This window comes from Mytilus californianus, unplaced genomic scaffold, assembly GCF_021869535.1.
Source record: "Mytilus californianus isolate M0D057914Y unplaced genomic scaffold, xbMytCali1.0.p SCAF_14, whole genome shotgun sequence".
Taxonomy (NCBI): Eukaryota; Metazoa; Mollusca; class Bivalvia; order Mytilida; family Mytilidae; genus Mytilus; species Mytilus californianus.
The window spans coordinates 24,843,002-24,859,683 of NW_026262626.1; the positions used below are offsets into that span (position 1 = coordinate 24,843,002).

A 16,682-nucleotide genomic window follows, 5' to 3' on the forward strand; every position below is an offset into this window, starting at 1 on the left:
TGACAACCAACATACTTTGTTTGAGTAATTTGGCATATATATATATCAAATGGAAATACGAAAATATAAATGACCTTGACCCATTCCCAGTTGTTACCATCCAAAATTTTATTTCAGTGGAATAACTCTGATAAAATCTTAATTTGTTCAAGCATTATTAAATGTTTTTTCCATGTAGATTGTGATAATTAAATGAATTTTTATACTTTATTATGTCTGTTTATTTAAGACAACTTTTTTTTTTAATATTTGTACATTTCTTATGTTTTAAATAATTAAAATAAAAACTTGTTGAAAGAATTTTGTTATAATTGTGATTTTGTAACAATTCTGAAAAATTTTGAAACAAAAATATAATGTAATGTTGGTTTTTGTTGAACATTTTTTTCCAAATGTGAATAAAATGAGATGAGATGTGTATGTACATAAATGAAACAGCAACCCGAAAGAAACTAGAAAAGACAGCTAGAGGTCAAATGATCCAAAAGTATGGTGCCCTTTAGATGTTTACATCCTTGTCCTTAGGTAGAAAGTTGTCTCATTGTAATTATGCCATATCACCTTATTTTTTATATGCAACACCTACAATAGTATAGGGCAATATTTAAAAGTTTTTGATTGAGGTAATTTGTGGTCACATCAACTTGGAACTTAGTACATATGTTCATTATGAAGCAAAACATTTAAAATGAATGCCCAAATGAGGGTTTTGATCCATATTTTGTTGTTCACTGAACATTGAAATGTGATATACTAGTGGATAGTTGTCTCATTGGCAATCATACCATATCTCTTAATTTTTGTCTTGCCTGTAACAATTCACAGAATGCAAGACATAAGGATTATTATCCGGCAGCGGTGGCACAAACTATTGCAATTATTTTGTATCAATGGTTCTGTATGGATGACAATATGCGTAAAATTCTCTATCTCCCTGTCTGTAACTAAGAAAGCAGACATTTTGAATTCCGGAATGTATTGACATGTAATTTCTCCAATAATATGACAAAAAACTCACATTTTGCACCTAGAAATCTTCTTTTTATCAAATTTTATTACATTCTGAAGCGGACAAGAAGCCAGAAAACGCCCGATGTTTAGGTTTGATGCCGGAAGCATACCTATGACGTCACCAAGTTTAGGATCCAAAAAAATAACATCATTACAGGAATTTTTGTTAAATGAAGATTTACACTAGGATGATGACTAAAATTGAATGATTTGTTTATTTTGCATAAGAATAGAGACAACTGTATTGTATTTGAAGCTTTGTGGACGTCCATCGGTAGTTTAACTGTCGCAAATATCCGTTTACCTGTCTCCGCGCAGTTATCTCTAAATTTGTATAAAGCTTTATATTTTAGAAGGTAGAAGACCTGGATGCTTCATACCTAGTATACAGATGCCTTATGTTACGAAATTTCCGTCTGTCATATGTCCATTGATATTCTTGACCTCATTTTTATGGTTCAGCATCTGCTTAAAAAAATTCTTAGTTTATTTGTCATGTGATTTTTAACTGGATTTCCGAAGGAAAAATCAGTTATTGATTTGGGGATGTATGGCGGGCGGGCGGCTGCCAAACAGTGTCCGTGCATTTACTCATGAACCGTTGAACCAAAGCTTTTCAAATTTTAATATGTTGTTACTGATGACAAAATAGAGGTTAAGTTCAATATTGATGATTGTCACTTTTACCGTTCAGGAGTTGTGGTTCTTGAAAAATTGAAAAATGCCAGGACACAAATAAACGTTAAAAAATCCAGTTTTGCTGTCACTCTGACAGCCTCTTGTCTATATTTGGTATATGGGTTCTTTGAAAGGTCCATCAGACAGGGAACCTCATTTCATGGATCAGTGATCAAGGATAAAGTTGCGTGATAAGGGTCGTTTCTCAGATACTTTAAGCAAAAGGTCAACTATATTTGGTGTATGGAATGATTATAAGGTGTACATGTCAGTCTGGCAGTTTTCATCCGACAGCCTCAATTTCATGGTTCATTTGTCATTGTTAAGTTTTGTGTTTTAGTCTGTTTTTCTAATTCTATAAGCAATACATCAACTTAATTTGGAAATGAAAGGTGTACATGACTGTCTGGCCGGAATCATCTGTCTTTACCTCATTTTCATGATTCATTGGTTAATGTTAAGTTTCCAAGTTTGATCCTCTTCTCAGATACTATAAGAAATGGGTCAACTATATTTGCTGTATGGAATGATTGCAAGGTGTACATGTCTGTCTGGTAGGTTCATCTAACCTTGGCCTCATTTTCATGGTTCATTGGTCAATGTTAAATTTCCCTGCTTAAGTCTGTTTCCAGATACTATAAGCAATAAGACCACTGTATTTGGTGTATGGAATGATTGTAAGGTGTACATGTCTGTCTGACATGGTTCATCTGACCTTCACCTCATTTTCATGATGGATCATAAATAAGTTTATGTGATACTTGTAGTAAACCTAATTCCAATCATAACTACCGGTAATGCCGGCGTGACATTTCAGTGTGTGCACTCTTGTTAAAGTCTACCTTTGTAAATCAGTTAATTTTACACAGATAACATGTCTCAGGAGAATGCCACAATCTTTGCAAGAAAAAGAGCCATTGCAACAACTTTTTGATGGATCCATTGGTGTTCTGTTGCTAGACAAAAATGTCTACCTCTATAAAAATCAAACACCCTGTTTTCACGAGAGTCTAAATTTCCAATCCCTGATCCTGGTCAACATATTTTGCAGAAATTACTTTTTTGATTTATTAACTCGTACTATTCCTGATTATGCCTGAAATATTTGACACTGGACATTCAGCAAACAACAATTAATCATTAACTTGGCAGTGATGGCAGTGTAAAATGAAAATAACACTTTTCTGGATTTACCTTCAACAGGAACATTCAAACCCTAAAACTTGAAAGGCAAGCTGAATACATAAAGAGCTATATATATATATATATATATATAACATTTTCCAAAAGACCAAAATGAGTGAAAAAGTATATTTTTAACAAAACGCATTTGACTAGCAGGTCCAACAACTGATGTTCTTAAACCCTACTGACTGCCATTGGCGATTGCCAAATAAACGGATCACAAGATGTAACAAAACAGATCTTATCCGTTTATTTGGTCTTTTTGAAAATTGTGGTTTTTATCCAACGCAATCATAGGTTTGAACATTGTTTTCAATTTAGACTTGTTTATATATATATATATATATATATATATATATATATATATATGAGTAAATTATGTAAAGCAGTTGTACAAACTAGATATCATTGAGATGGGAGCCATCTCTGTGGGCCCTGCTGTGAATAATTTGTGGTAAAAAATTTGTACCTTTATCATTGGACATGGGGTTGTCAACTGAAACCAGTTTTTGACCTTGACCTTTGACCTAAGAAGTTGTACATAAATTATGACACACCCTCTGGTGTTGGTTTATATACATGTCAAGTATAAATTTTGAAATCATAACGGTTCTCAAGATATAGAGCGGACACGATCTTTACCATAGGACATGGGGTTGTCAACTAAAACCAAAGTTTTTGACCTTGACCTTTGACCCAGGAAGTTGTACATACATTATGACACACCCTCTGGTGTTGGTTAATATACATGTCAAGTATAAACTTTGAAATCATAACGGTTCTCTAGATATAGAGCAGACACTATTTGTTACGGACGGACAGACGGACGGATGGACGGACGGACAGACAGACTGATCACTATAGGGAGTCCTCCATTCGGCGGGGCCCTAATTAGGTATTTCATGTGATAGTTTCTTAGTGATAATCAATGCATTTAAAGATTTAGGTGCCCTCCATCTGACCTAATTTTCATGATTTAAAGGCTTAATAAAATTAAATTAAAGTTATGCCTTTCCTATAGAAGTCAGTTTGATATCATAACCAACTACTTACTACAAAGGAGCCTTCTTAAGGGCAAATTTTTGCAAAGGATATATATTTAGCTTATTTCCTGATTAAGTGCAAATTTGGGAAAGATCACCTGACATAAAATTTGAAAATGAAAGAGGATATAATAAGGTGGGTGGGGAAAAGGCTAAATTTAATCATTGCTTACAGGTTTGGCAGTGAAAATCACAAAAATTTAAGCTCTACGAAAAATAATCCACTTTACAGCAGAACATTTTTCATTACACAACACATTACACAACACATTACACAACACATGTTTCTGGATTAACCTTCACAAGTATAGTGAAGAATTAAAGTGTAGAAGTCTAATATGAGCTGCATGTGATAGAAATCCACCTTATGCAAATGAATATCAATCCATCTATTAACTTAATTTGGGTTTAAAAAATCTCTATGCAAAGTCTGTAGCTGTTTGAAAATTGAGTTGATATACTGTGGATTCATCATTATTCGTTGGATACCAATTTTCGTGGGTTTCGTGGGTTCAGGTGAACCACGAATTCAAATGTTCAAAGAATTACAAATTTTCTATAGGCTTTGTATGCAGAGATTTGCAAAACCACGAAATCAAATATCCACGAAAATTCAAGTTTTCCTCAATCCACAAAAATTGATACCCACGAAAATAAATGAATCCACAGTAAGAACCATACAAAACAGACCAAAATTCATCTTTTATTTCGTATTTAAATGTTCAAAAATCTATTAAACTTATACACTGTATACATTTAAAATTAAGAATGGAAATGGGGAATGTGTCAAAGAGATAACAACCCGACCAAAGAGCCAAAAACAGCTGAAGGCCTGTATACATGTACATGTATACAGGCACTTGCATAAGGTCTATTTCTATCCGACGCAGCTCATATATTAAATGTCTAGGGGCATTAAAACAGCAAAAAACCTTACAGAACAGCCAAAAAATAGATACAGACAACAACCCATAATAAAATTCAGTCATGAAAAGAGCACTTGATAATATGTTAAATAATATTAAAACATGACAAAAACACAAAATCACAAATATTTTTATGATTGACTTTCTAAAACAATTTGATTTAATATTCCCTGAATTTTCCACACAGCATGTGCAAACAATGGAAAAGGGTCTGTCAAATGGAGCAATGTTTCATCAAGTCTTTCATTTATCCTGTCCACAAATTCTGATGACATCATCAAACTATGCTCTCTATGCTTGTTAAAAATATTTTCAAGAATTTTGAAAACGTTGTATAAATTCCAGTATTTCAAAAGATCAATTTCTTCTTTTCTTTGTTGTACATTTCGTAGGTGATGTGAAAATTCTTCAATTACTGTTAGTGCCATCTTCACAATTCTTTCAAATAATTTGACGTGACAAAAAGACGTTACAAGTGTCACAAGACATTCTGCTTGGTCCTGAAAAATATACAAATCATTAGTTGTTTTTATGATACATAATGTTAAATCATATCATTATTATTATAAACAATGACTTTAAAATAAATAACATGGTAGTAAACTTCAGGAGCCTGTAATTAAGTGGTTGTTGTTTGTTGCTGTAATACATACTGTGAATTCATTATTAATCGTTGGATACCAATTTGAGTGGGTTTCTTTGGTACAGGTGATCCACGAATTCAAATGTTTAATGAATTACAAATTTCTATGGGCTTTGTATGCAGAGATAGGCAAAACCTCAAAATCAAATATCCACGAAAATGCAAGTTTTCCTCAATTCACGAAAATTGGTATCCATGAAAATAAATGAATCCACAGTATTTGTTTTTCGTTTTTAGCTCACCTGGCCCAAAGTGCCAAGTGAGCTTTTCTCATCACTTGGCATCCGTCGTCGTCCATCGTCTTCGTCGTTAACTTTTTACATTTTGAACTTCTTCTAGAGAACCACTGAATGGAATGAAACCAAACATGGCATGAATGTTCCTTATGAGGTGCTGACCAAGTGTTGTTACTTTGTAGCTGATCCATCATCCAAGATGGCCGCCAGCAGGGGACTTAGTTTAACATAGGACCCTATGGGAAATACATACAAATGTCATCTTTTAGAGAACCAGTGAATGGAACGAAACCAAACATGGCATGAATATTCCTTATGAGGTGCTGACCAAGTGTTGTTACTTTTCAGTCACTCCATCATCCAAGATGGCCGCCAGCGGGGAATTAGTTTAACATAGGACCCTATGGGAAATACATACAAATGTCTTCTTTTAGAGAACCACTGAATGGAATGAAACAAAACATGGCATGAATGTTCCTTATGAGATGCTGACCAATTGATGTTACTTTGCAGTCGGTCCTTTATCCTAGATGGCCGCCAGCGGGGGACTTAGTTTAACATAGGACCCTATGGGAAATACATACAAATGTCTTCTTTTAGAGATCCACTGAATGGAATGAAACAAAAAAAAACATGGCATGAATGTTCCTTATGAGGTGCTGACCAAGTGTTGTTACTTTGCAGTCGGTCCATCATCCAAGATGGCCAACAGCAGGGGACTTAGTTTAACATAGGACCCTATAGGAAATACATACAAATGTCTTCTTTTAGAGAACCAGTGAATGGAATGAAACCAAACATGGCATGAATGTTCCTTATGAGGTGCTGACCAAGTGTTGTTACTTTGCAGCCGATCCATCATCCATGATGGCCGCCAGTGGTTGACTTAGTTTAACATAGGACCCTATGGGAAATACATACAAATGTCTTCTTTTAGAGAACCACTGAATGGAATGAAACAAAACATGGCATGAATGTTCCTTATGAGGTGCTGACCAAGTGATGTTACTTTGCAGTCGGTCCATCATCCAAGATGGCCAACAGCAGGGGACTTAGTTTAACATAGGACCCTATGGGAAATACATACAAATGTCTTCTTTTAGAGATCCACTGAATGGAATGAAACAAAACATGGCATGAATGTTCCTTATGAGGTGCTGACCAAGTTTTGCTACTTTGTTGCCGATTTACTGTTTAAGATGGCCACCAGGATATTTTATTAAATAACGGGACCAATATTAAACCAAATTTGGCCTCAATCATTATTTGGGTATCTGTTATGATTTTTATCTATCTTTACATGATTTCTAAAACCAAAGTAGAGTCAGGTGAGCGACACAGGCTCTTGAGAGCCTCTAGTTTTTTTTTTGTACATTAATAAGGCTGTTAGTTTTCTCGTTTGAATTGATTTGCATTTGTCATGGACTTTGCTCATTGTTGAAGGCTGTACAGTGACCTATAGTTGTTAATTTCTATGTCATTTGGTCTCTTGTGAAGAGTTTTCTCATTGGCAATCATACCACATCTTTATTCATATTGCATGCTTTTCGTGTGTACTACGAGTTCATACTTTTTAAACTGTGTCCCTTTTCCTTTCACTCATTGTGTTCATGTATTCAACATCTTTATACAAAATAGATTTACACATTGTTAGGGAATATGTTTTAGCAACTTCATTCCATGGTTAGAGGAAGAACTCTTTTGATTTTGTGTTCTCATAGATCACTGTAGTTGGAAAGAAAAAGTAAATTTAGGATTTATCTATAAAAAATCTTGGTTGTTAATTTCTATTTAATAAGAAACTTATTCTTTTTTAAAGGTCACTAGGTCTAAGATCAAGGTCACAACAGCTATGAATATTTTGATATTTTAAAGCATATAGATCACTGTGTGTTACCAAAATACTTACCATACTTCCATGTTCTTTGTACAGCAGCATATTCAGTATACACATCACAATATCTATAATACAGTCAACTACTTGTACCAAGTCTACAATCTTTTCAGAGTCTAACACTCCCATTATCACATGCACATTTTTCTGTATTGACGATAGGGGAATATTGGACTCATTTTCAATACAGTATTTAACCATGGTCAAGCTGTTCTTGAGTGTTGTATAAGTAACAGAGGTTAACTGAGGTGTCCTGGTGATTGATTGAAGGTTTAAAATGCTCTGTAAAAAGGCAGTGTTTTGAATTAACTGGCTATTGTCCACTGTGGATTGTACTGTACATGTAGTCGTCCCAGATGACGGTGGTGTCAGGCATTGTGGTTCTTCTGGTTGAACTAAAATACATTATAAGAAAAATTCATAATTTATAATTTAGGAGATGAAACTATCTTAAGAATAAAAATTGACATAGAACAATGAGTGGGTTTTTTGATTACCATTTAACTCAAATTTCTATTTGATCAAATTCAGATATAATTAAACTTTAACTAATGTAAGAACCTTTGAGAGAATGCTCACATACCCCACTCCCCCACATTATCACTGGGCAAACAAAATCATCATGATTTTCCTTTGATATCCACATAGAACAATGAGTGGGTTTTTTGATTACCATTTAACTCAAATTTCTATTTGATCAAATTCAGATATAATTAAACTTTAACTAATGTAAGAACCTTTGAGAGAATGCTCACATACCCCACTCCCCCACATTATCACTGGGCAAACAAAATCATCATGATTTTCCTTTGATATCCACATAGAACAATGAGTGGGTTTTTTGATTACCATTTAACTCAAATTTCTATTTGATCAAATTCAGATATAATTAAACTTTAACTAATGTAAGAACCTTTGAGAGAATGCTCACATACCCCACTCCCCCACATTATCACTGGGCAAACAAAATCATCATGATTTTCCTTTGATATCCACATCTTCATTGTAAATATCTAAAAGGTTTCATGAAGTTCTGTATTGTGATTTCAGAAAAATTGAGATGAAAAACTATTTTCAGTAGTATATTAAGGTCAAAATTCTAAATTGAAGGGGCATAACTCCTAGGAAAAAAAATAAATCATAATTTTCTATTAATATGCACATCTACATAGTATGTCCTAATTATCTCAAGTTTCATGAAATTATTTTGTGAAGTTTCTAAGGATCTGCGCTGACAAGAAAAGGCTTGACAGAGGGTCTTTAAGGCCAAACTGATGCACTGCTCAAAACATAATACCCTACGAAAATTTATTGCTTGGGGTATTATAGTAACTGAAAAAAAAACCAAACAAAAGCTATTTTATTTCTGTTTTTCTTCATTGTTTGATTTTGATTTTTTGTGTTTTTAACTCTACTTTTAAGCACCGCTTTTGGGCTATTTCGTGGCGGCCAGTTTTTATTGGTGGAGGAAGCCGGAGTGCCCGGAGAAAACCACCGACCTTCGAAAGGAAAACTGACAATCCTAGTCAATTAAGATTGGAGTCGAGTGCACCCGCACGAGCGGGGTTTGACTCACAACCTCAGTGTTGACTGGCTAGTGATTACAGTAGTAACTACTTAGACCACTCAGCCACTGAGGCCCCTTCTTCATAGTGAAACGTACCCTAAGTCATTAATGGTTAGTTATACAAACCTATAAATTGTAATTTTGGGTGTAAAACATACTATTTTAAATCCATTGATTCCAATCCAACTGAGCAATATTAAACTTTAATTTCATAAGTTGCATTTTAAGATTTTTTTATTGCTGAGTATATAGGTCATTGATTACAAAATATATGTCATTGATTTCATGTAATTGATTTTTGACTTATGTTTGTATACTTAAAACTGCAAAAAATTCATAATATCAAGTATTATCGTCACATAAATGTGACAATTAAGTCACTTGGCAAAATGCTTGGAGTTTGATAAATTGAAAATCAATTTTATTAAACCATCTAGAAACTAGGCCTCATGTCCCACTAGGAATGAACAAAAGATATAGAAACTAGAGCTATTATGTCACCAATATTTCTGATGTATATATATACATGCATATCAAAAGCTATTAAAAATTTATCTGTATATTGAAAAAAGTGCATGTAACGAGATAAGTTTTTGAAGCTTATGTCCCAAAAAAATTACATGAAATATGTTAACTATTTGGTGTTCAGGAAGTTTTGGAATATCAAATAATCCCTACTTAGGTCCCCTTAATGATCAACATGATATCAATTCAAAGTGTCATACATGATACACTTTACAAATAAATTAGCCAAACTCATATATGTAATTTTTCAAATTGACAATTACCTGTGTTTCTTAAAGATACATTTTGTCCAAGTGTAGACTATAGAACAGTTAGTTAATTGCTGTCAAGCTGAAGGATTTCATAAATAAATTTGCCAAATTCATATGAGTCATTTTTCAAATTGACAAATACCTGTGTTTCTTAAAGGTAAAAATGCATTTTGTCCAAGTGCAGACTGTAGAACTAATTGCTGTCGAAGCTGAAGGATTTCATTTTCTGTCGATTTCAGTCTTTCCTGGCATTCTTGTTGTTTCTGTAAATAGTTCTGACATAATTGTTCAGTATATTCTTTAGCAGTCAAGTCATCTGGTTTACTTCTTATACAGGCCATTGCTATTGCCATTTTCATGGTTTTTATGTAGGTTTCATCTAAGAAATGAAAATAAAGCTGCCATAAATCAATTACTTTATCAGCATGTCATCTTGCTACTTGAGCTCTGTACCCAAGGCAACATTAGATTTTACAAAAAAAAACCACTTGTTTGGAGAATGTCAAGTAATCTGCATGCATTAAAAGTTAACCAAAATAGTTTGCAATGGATAATTTGTGAATTGCTGAAATAACTTTAAGGTATAAAAATTCAATATTTCTATTCTGAAACCTGATATTTTGTTTCCTAGGGTCATGATACTTCATTTTGTATAAGTGCATTTTTGGTCAATTTTGTACGAGTGCATTTTATCAAATTTTCAACAAGTGCATTGTGTTCAATTTTGCATGAGTGCATTTTGTACAATTTTTTATGAGTGTCATTTTGTTCAATTTTGTCCATTGTGTTCAATTTTGTATGAGAGGATTTTGTTCAATTTTGTATAAGTGCATTTTGTTCAATTTTGTATAAGATTTGTTCAATTTTGTATAAGTGCATTTTGTTTAATTTTGAAAAAGTGCATTTTGTTCAATTTTGTATGAATGCATTCTACTCAATTTTGTAAGAGAAAGTTTTGTTAAGTTTTGTATGAGTGTATTTTGTTCAATTTTGTATGAGTTCATTATGTTCAATTTTGTACCAGTGCATTTTGTGCAATTTTGTATAAGTGTGATTTGTTCAATCTTGTATGAGTGCATTTTGTTCAGTTTTGTAAAAGTGTATTTTGTTCAATTTTGTATGAGTGCATTTTGTTGAATTTTGTATAAGTGTCATTTTTGTTCAATTTTGTACATTTTGTTCAATTTTGTATGAGCTAGTGCACATTTTCATTCATTTTGTATAAGTGTGTTAATTAAGTTCAATTTTGTATGAGTAAATTTTTGTTCAATTTTGTTCGTTCAAATATCTGAGTGCATTTTATTCAATTGTGAAAAAGTGCATTGCATTTAGTTCAATTCTGTTTGAGTGCATTTTGTTCAATTTTGTTTGAGTGCATTTTGTTCAATTTTGTACGAGTTTATTTCCTTAATATTTCTTTTCGGCAGGTTGTAAAAAGTTTAAGATTATAATTTTATAAATGACTGTTTTACAAAAGGAGCTGCTTGCTCTTAAGTCAACTCCAATGAACTTTTTTGGTGCTATTTCTTAGTTCTTTGTATATGTACACGTTACCATATATAGTATCTAATTTGTTTTCAAATTAGTCTAGATAAAAGATTTACATATAAAAGTAAAACAGGATTTCTGAATTTATATCACAGATGTACATTTTAATATGTATCTAAGGCCGAAATTTCAAATATTCATAGATTAAAAAAAGAAGAGGGGCTCGATGACAATGAACACATTGCATAAAATACATACAATATATCATAAGACTGACAACTATATCTATGATCTATATGTTTTATTACTTTTGAGAAATATAATAAACAAATCTTAAAGTATTTGGATATAACCATATATAAAATAGCCAGTGGCATAGTCCAAGGATTTGTATAGTAAGACTATACAAATCCTTGCATAGTCCAAATAATTATGACGTCTTGAAAGGCTAATATATTTTTTGCTTTGACGTCGATGGAAGGCGTCAAAGCAAAAATATATAATAGCCTTTCAAGACGTCATAATTATTTGGACTACCAGTGCCAGTGGCAGTGCTGTTAAAAAATAGTGTAGCACTGTAGCCTGTGTAGGTTTTTTAGTACACATGGATGTTTGTTTTCAAATCTAAATAAGATTTAGATAATTTTGTATCCATGGTTTCAATTTAGAAATGTGACATGTGGCCGGCTTCATATTCATATATATCGTTTGTGAATATTAAATGAAATTTACCAGTTTCAGTTTCATGTGTTGCCATTTTTCATTTATAAAGTTGAAACGCGGGATGGATTTGAAAAAGTTATCCGGAAATAACGAGTTATCTCCCATATCATAGAATAACTGTGCACACAAGGATGTCTCTTAATTTTGTTTCTCTATATACCTTGATATAACACGTGTTACATCAGAGACATATATTACATGTCTCTGGTTACATTAAGGTATATTGGGTTAAAAAATTCAGAGAATAGTATCCGTATTAATTAAGTATAAAATAGATTTTTCTCTTTTAAAATTCTTATCATAATTTGAAGAATATCGGCGGCATAGAAAGGCACATGTTGGCGTGTTTCCCACTCTTATATCCCCGATCACCAGCTTTTTCCATGGGGACTCTGCAAAGGCAATATTGATTAAGATTGTCTCTCACGGAACTGAAAAAATATCTATATACACCGAGACAGCAAATATAATATGGAACTATTAAGAATGACATTATAGTCTTAGATCTATAATACAATAGATTATAATACATTTTTTTATATAAATCTTATATGAATAAAAGAGATATGTCAACCAAAGGGCACAAAAACTCCAAATATCTATAAAAGGTTAGAATACTGCCTTCAACAATAAACAAATGTCTACACTTAACAAATCGAGCTTAGAATCGAATTAAAGACATTAATTTGTAAATTAAAGTAAAGGGGGGTATCAAATAATCGTGCCATCAACAGCAGAGACTTTCTATAGACTGTCCCTGTCAACAGCGAAACCCAAAAGAATGAGAAAACATTTAGGTACGCTGGAGAAGTGCATGACAAGGGGTAAGGCACTTGAACATGTCTGCAGGATGTGCATGTAATGGGATTTATAACTTGACTTGGTTTATATAATTTTTTTGCGTTTTTTGCGGTGATGTTTGGGTTGGAGGTACGTCTCGTCCTCCCTTTTCTTCAACCCGAGTGCTTTAAAGCTTGCAATATCATATACTAGTACATGTATTCCGATTGTCTATTGTTCAAGATTGTTTTATGACCTTTGATGTCTTTTGGTTATTTGTGTTTCGTTTAATAAGAAATCAGCCCGTTATATGCCTAAATAGCGATGACTTTTCTTCAGAATATATTTGATATGAAGATGCGGTATCAATGTTGATGCGCAACATAAATTTATGCAGAATTTTAATACATATCCTGAGAAAAAGATAGAAGAAACATTTAATTCTTCCAAACATAAAATTTAATTCCTCTAAAATTCTAGAACAACGATTGGACAGCATCATAACTAATTATAACCTTTATGATATCAATAAGTCTAGGAAGCATATATGTAAGTATCAAATCAATTTTACCTATATCAAAAGTATTCGATTGTTTCTTTATAGCCAAAAACTAATACTATGTCATGGCAGTTTCATTTAACGACAAGGGAATTTTACTTCCTGAATTTAAATGCATTGGTCTACAGAATTTTATATCTGTTTGTGAAAAATACTATGATTGGCAAAAGTCCATGTAGCTCATAAAAAATGTGTCCTACTTCGGAATTGCTGTGTAAAATGGTTATCCGATGAACTTAATACAAGATGAGGAGTTTATTGCACTTCTATCTTTTATGTAGGTATTATTTTTTCATCCATATTTACTCATTTTCACATATGAATCTATCTTGTTAATCTATTCATTTTACGTCGATGATTAAATACTTATACGGGGTTTGTAATACTATTACTGGTATTTTTTTATTATTATTATTCTACTTTTTTGGATTTTTTATTAATTACAATTTCTTTTTTTTTATTATTTATTTATTTGTGTTGTCCCAATATTCCCATGTTTACTTATTTGTATATTTGATCTGAGGTCGTAAGTATCATAATACCAAATTGGTGCTTAGTTGCTTTTTAAATTACTGCTTTGGTTGTGTACAATGGAAACAAAATTTCTGCGCATCAAATCACTATAGTGTATCTCGAAATTACCTTGTAAATGTCCAGCTATAGATTTCATTTCTGCCTTCTCTACATCCACGTAAATCCGATTCATTTATTATTAAGACTTATCTTATTATAATACACAAAAGAAAAAGAAAAAAAAACGAAGTTTAGAAAATACTTTTAGGGTTATTACATTTTTTGCATCCGTTTTTCTCGTTAACTTTTATTAAAGCAAAATCTTGCAGTTTTGACTTGCACTGACTCAACGGAAGCACAATAACCTATCTTTTTGTATAATAAGACGAAATCTAATCTTGATAATTATAGATCTGAACTTTTACAAATGCTAAATTCATATCATTAATTAGATTAACATAAATTCAAGAGCACAGTCTCGCATCTTGCATGTAAAAACGTTTAAGTAATAATCTATAGAAAAAGTACTTTGATAGAAGCGTAATCAACATATAATAACTACTTTATAAAGAGTTATGAAATACTTCTGATCATAAATATCAAAACATAAAATCAGGAAATCCTTCGTATTTAGAAAATATTAAGAATTAAGGTTCCAACTCCCACTTTACCTTATGTAGATATGGGTAATCTTTAAATGTCCCTTATGGTCACTAAACCCCTTAAATATTCAAGTCATCATACATCAATTGCCCTCAAACTGACGTGTTTTGGGCTTTCTTGAAGTGAAACTCAGAAAAAAGATTCGGACGCAACAGATATGAGGATCTGTGCGGAGTTTAAAGAATTGTTAATAATGCCGGGTTAGTGATTTGTCTTATTTATATAATATAAAACAAGATTTTTATAAATGAAATTCATTTATTGGGAAATATACCATTTTTTAAATTAGTTTTTTACTACATAATTTAAATTATGATCAGCACTCATTTTCATGAATATGCGAGCGTAATTGTATATATTTTTTCCCCATAAAAATTCGAATAAAAGATGCCGAGACATATTCAGTTATTCAGACACGTGGTGTCACAAGGGTAAATTTAAATCAAGTTCTGTCCTATAAGTGTCACTATTTTCCCATCAAATTTGTACCTTGCATTTCGGACGGCCACGTTTGTTAAACTACCTATTGTAATATTTTTTAATTTGTTCTCTACCTGAATTTGCATGAAATATTTGCCACTGGATGTTTAACTGCAACGAACAATTACAATACGATTAAAAGAATTAAATTACAATTTCTGTATATAACTTAGGCAGAACAGAATTTAAAAACAATATTGAAGTGTCTTAAACTGTTGCTATGACATTGATTTATAGCTATATGTAAAGATTTGTAACTATAATGTTGAAATGAGGTAGCCAAATTCCACTGAATTTATTTCTCATTATAGCTATTCATAATAAACCTTAACTATATATGATTCATAGTAACATAGCTTCCTAGTTAAGCATGCAATGTTAATCATTTCGTTTTTCTTAACATCAATCAAATTCTAATCCTGCATCGTTTATAGATTTACTGAGCAAAATTTGAGTATTTGAAAAATAAATAGGAGAACTTTCCAAATTCTATAGAAAGCAAAGTTCATAATGTCTCTCAGATAATAAATCATTCTGAGTAAAACATTCTTTCGATTTCGAATTCGAATTGATACAAAATTGTAAAATAAATATGAAATGCGTTAGTTAAAACGCATAGTATTAAAATTAGTCACACGTCTGTATTTTTTCAACAAATTCAAAGGCGGATTATTTAGCGGGTACAGGAAAGAAAATGTTTGTTCTCGTATTTCGAAATATGATATATCCGAAATACAAATTGTATTAAGTAATAACAGATATTTTATATAAGAAACGGGAGGGACAGACAATTGATAACCATTACACATTTTTTTCATTTTTAATAAATCCTATCCATTTATCTTACTTCCATCGATGTTTTATTGAGTTACAGGTTTTATTGTGCAATTCTACCAGTATCAGACGACGGTTGTTACGTTAGAAGTCTTGTTCTTTATGGACATCCATAATGTGACTGTTAGCATTGGAAGTTTCAATGATACGCATGCAGGCAAACAGATCCAAACACAAATTTTGGACAGATACATAAATGGCAGTTGTATTCTAGACGGGAACATGAAATATAAACGAGATATAAGTAATAAAGCTGTCGTACTGAACGTGACGAGATTGGTAGATATACCATGCAGTCCGTAAGTTTTAATTTTCTCTTGGTAAATAAAAGTGATAAGGGTCGGAATTATTAACATGGAGTGTTGGAAAAATACAGGGGTAGTTTATATAAAAAAAAAAGAATACAGAAATGAAGGACCCATTCAGACCCTCTTCTGTGCATAGAAACGTACGTTATGTATTCTTTTTCAGTTTGGAACGCTTTGGAAAATTTTAACCAGAATACATAATTATATAGCCTTTACATACATATATACAACCTCATTGTTAAAGGCCGTATAGTTGATAATTTATGTGTCAATTGGTACCTTGTGGAAAGTTGTCTCATTGGCAATCACAACACATCTTCTTTTTTATAGTCAAACGGATGACACTGGTTGCTTTAGCCTCTATTTATTGTGGCA

At 32.2% G+C, this 16,682-nt stretch overlaps 1 protein-coding gene across 1 annotated transcript; it reads right to left on the minus strand.

Moving 5' to 3' along the window:
* Window positions 1–3,973: 3,973 nt before the first annotated feature.
* LOC127724935 (meiosis-specific protein MEI4-like) lies at window positions 3,974–12,222 on the minus strand. Its single transcript, XM_052231937.1, has 5 exons — window positions 12,180–12,222; window positions 10,102–10,338; window positions 7,632–8,011; window positions 5,317–5,343; window positions 3,974–4,015 (listed from the first exon to the last, which is right to left on the minus strand). The coding sequence occupies exons 1-5, from the start codon at window positions 12,202–12,204 to the stop codon at window positions 3,974–3,976; spliced, it is 711 nt and encodes a 236-aa protein (XP_052087897.1). The 5' UTR covers window positions 12,205–12,222.
* Window positions 12,223–16,682: the final 4,460 nt, after the last annotated feature.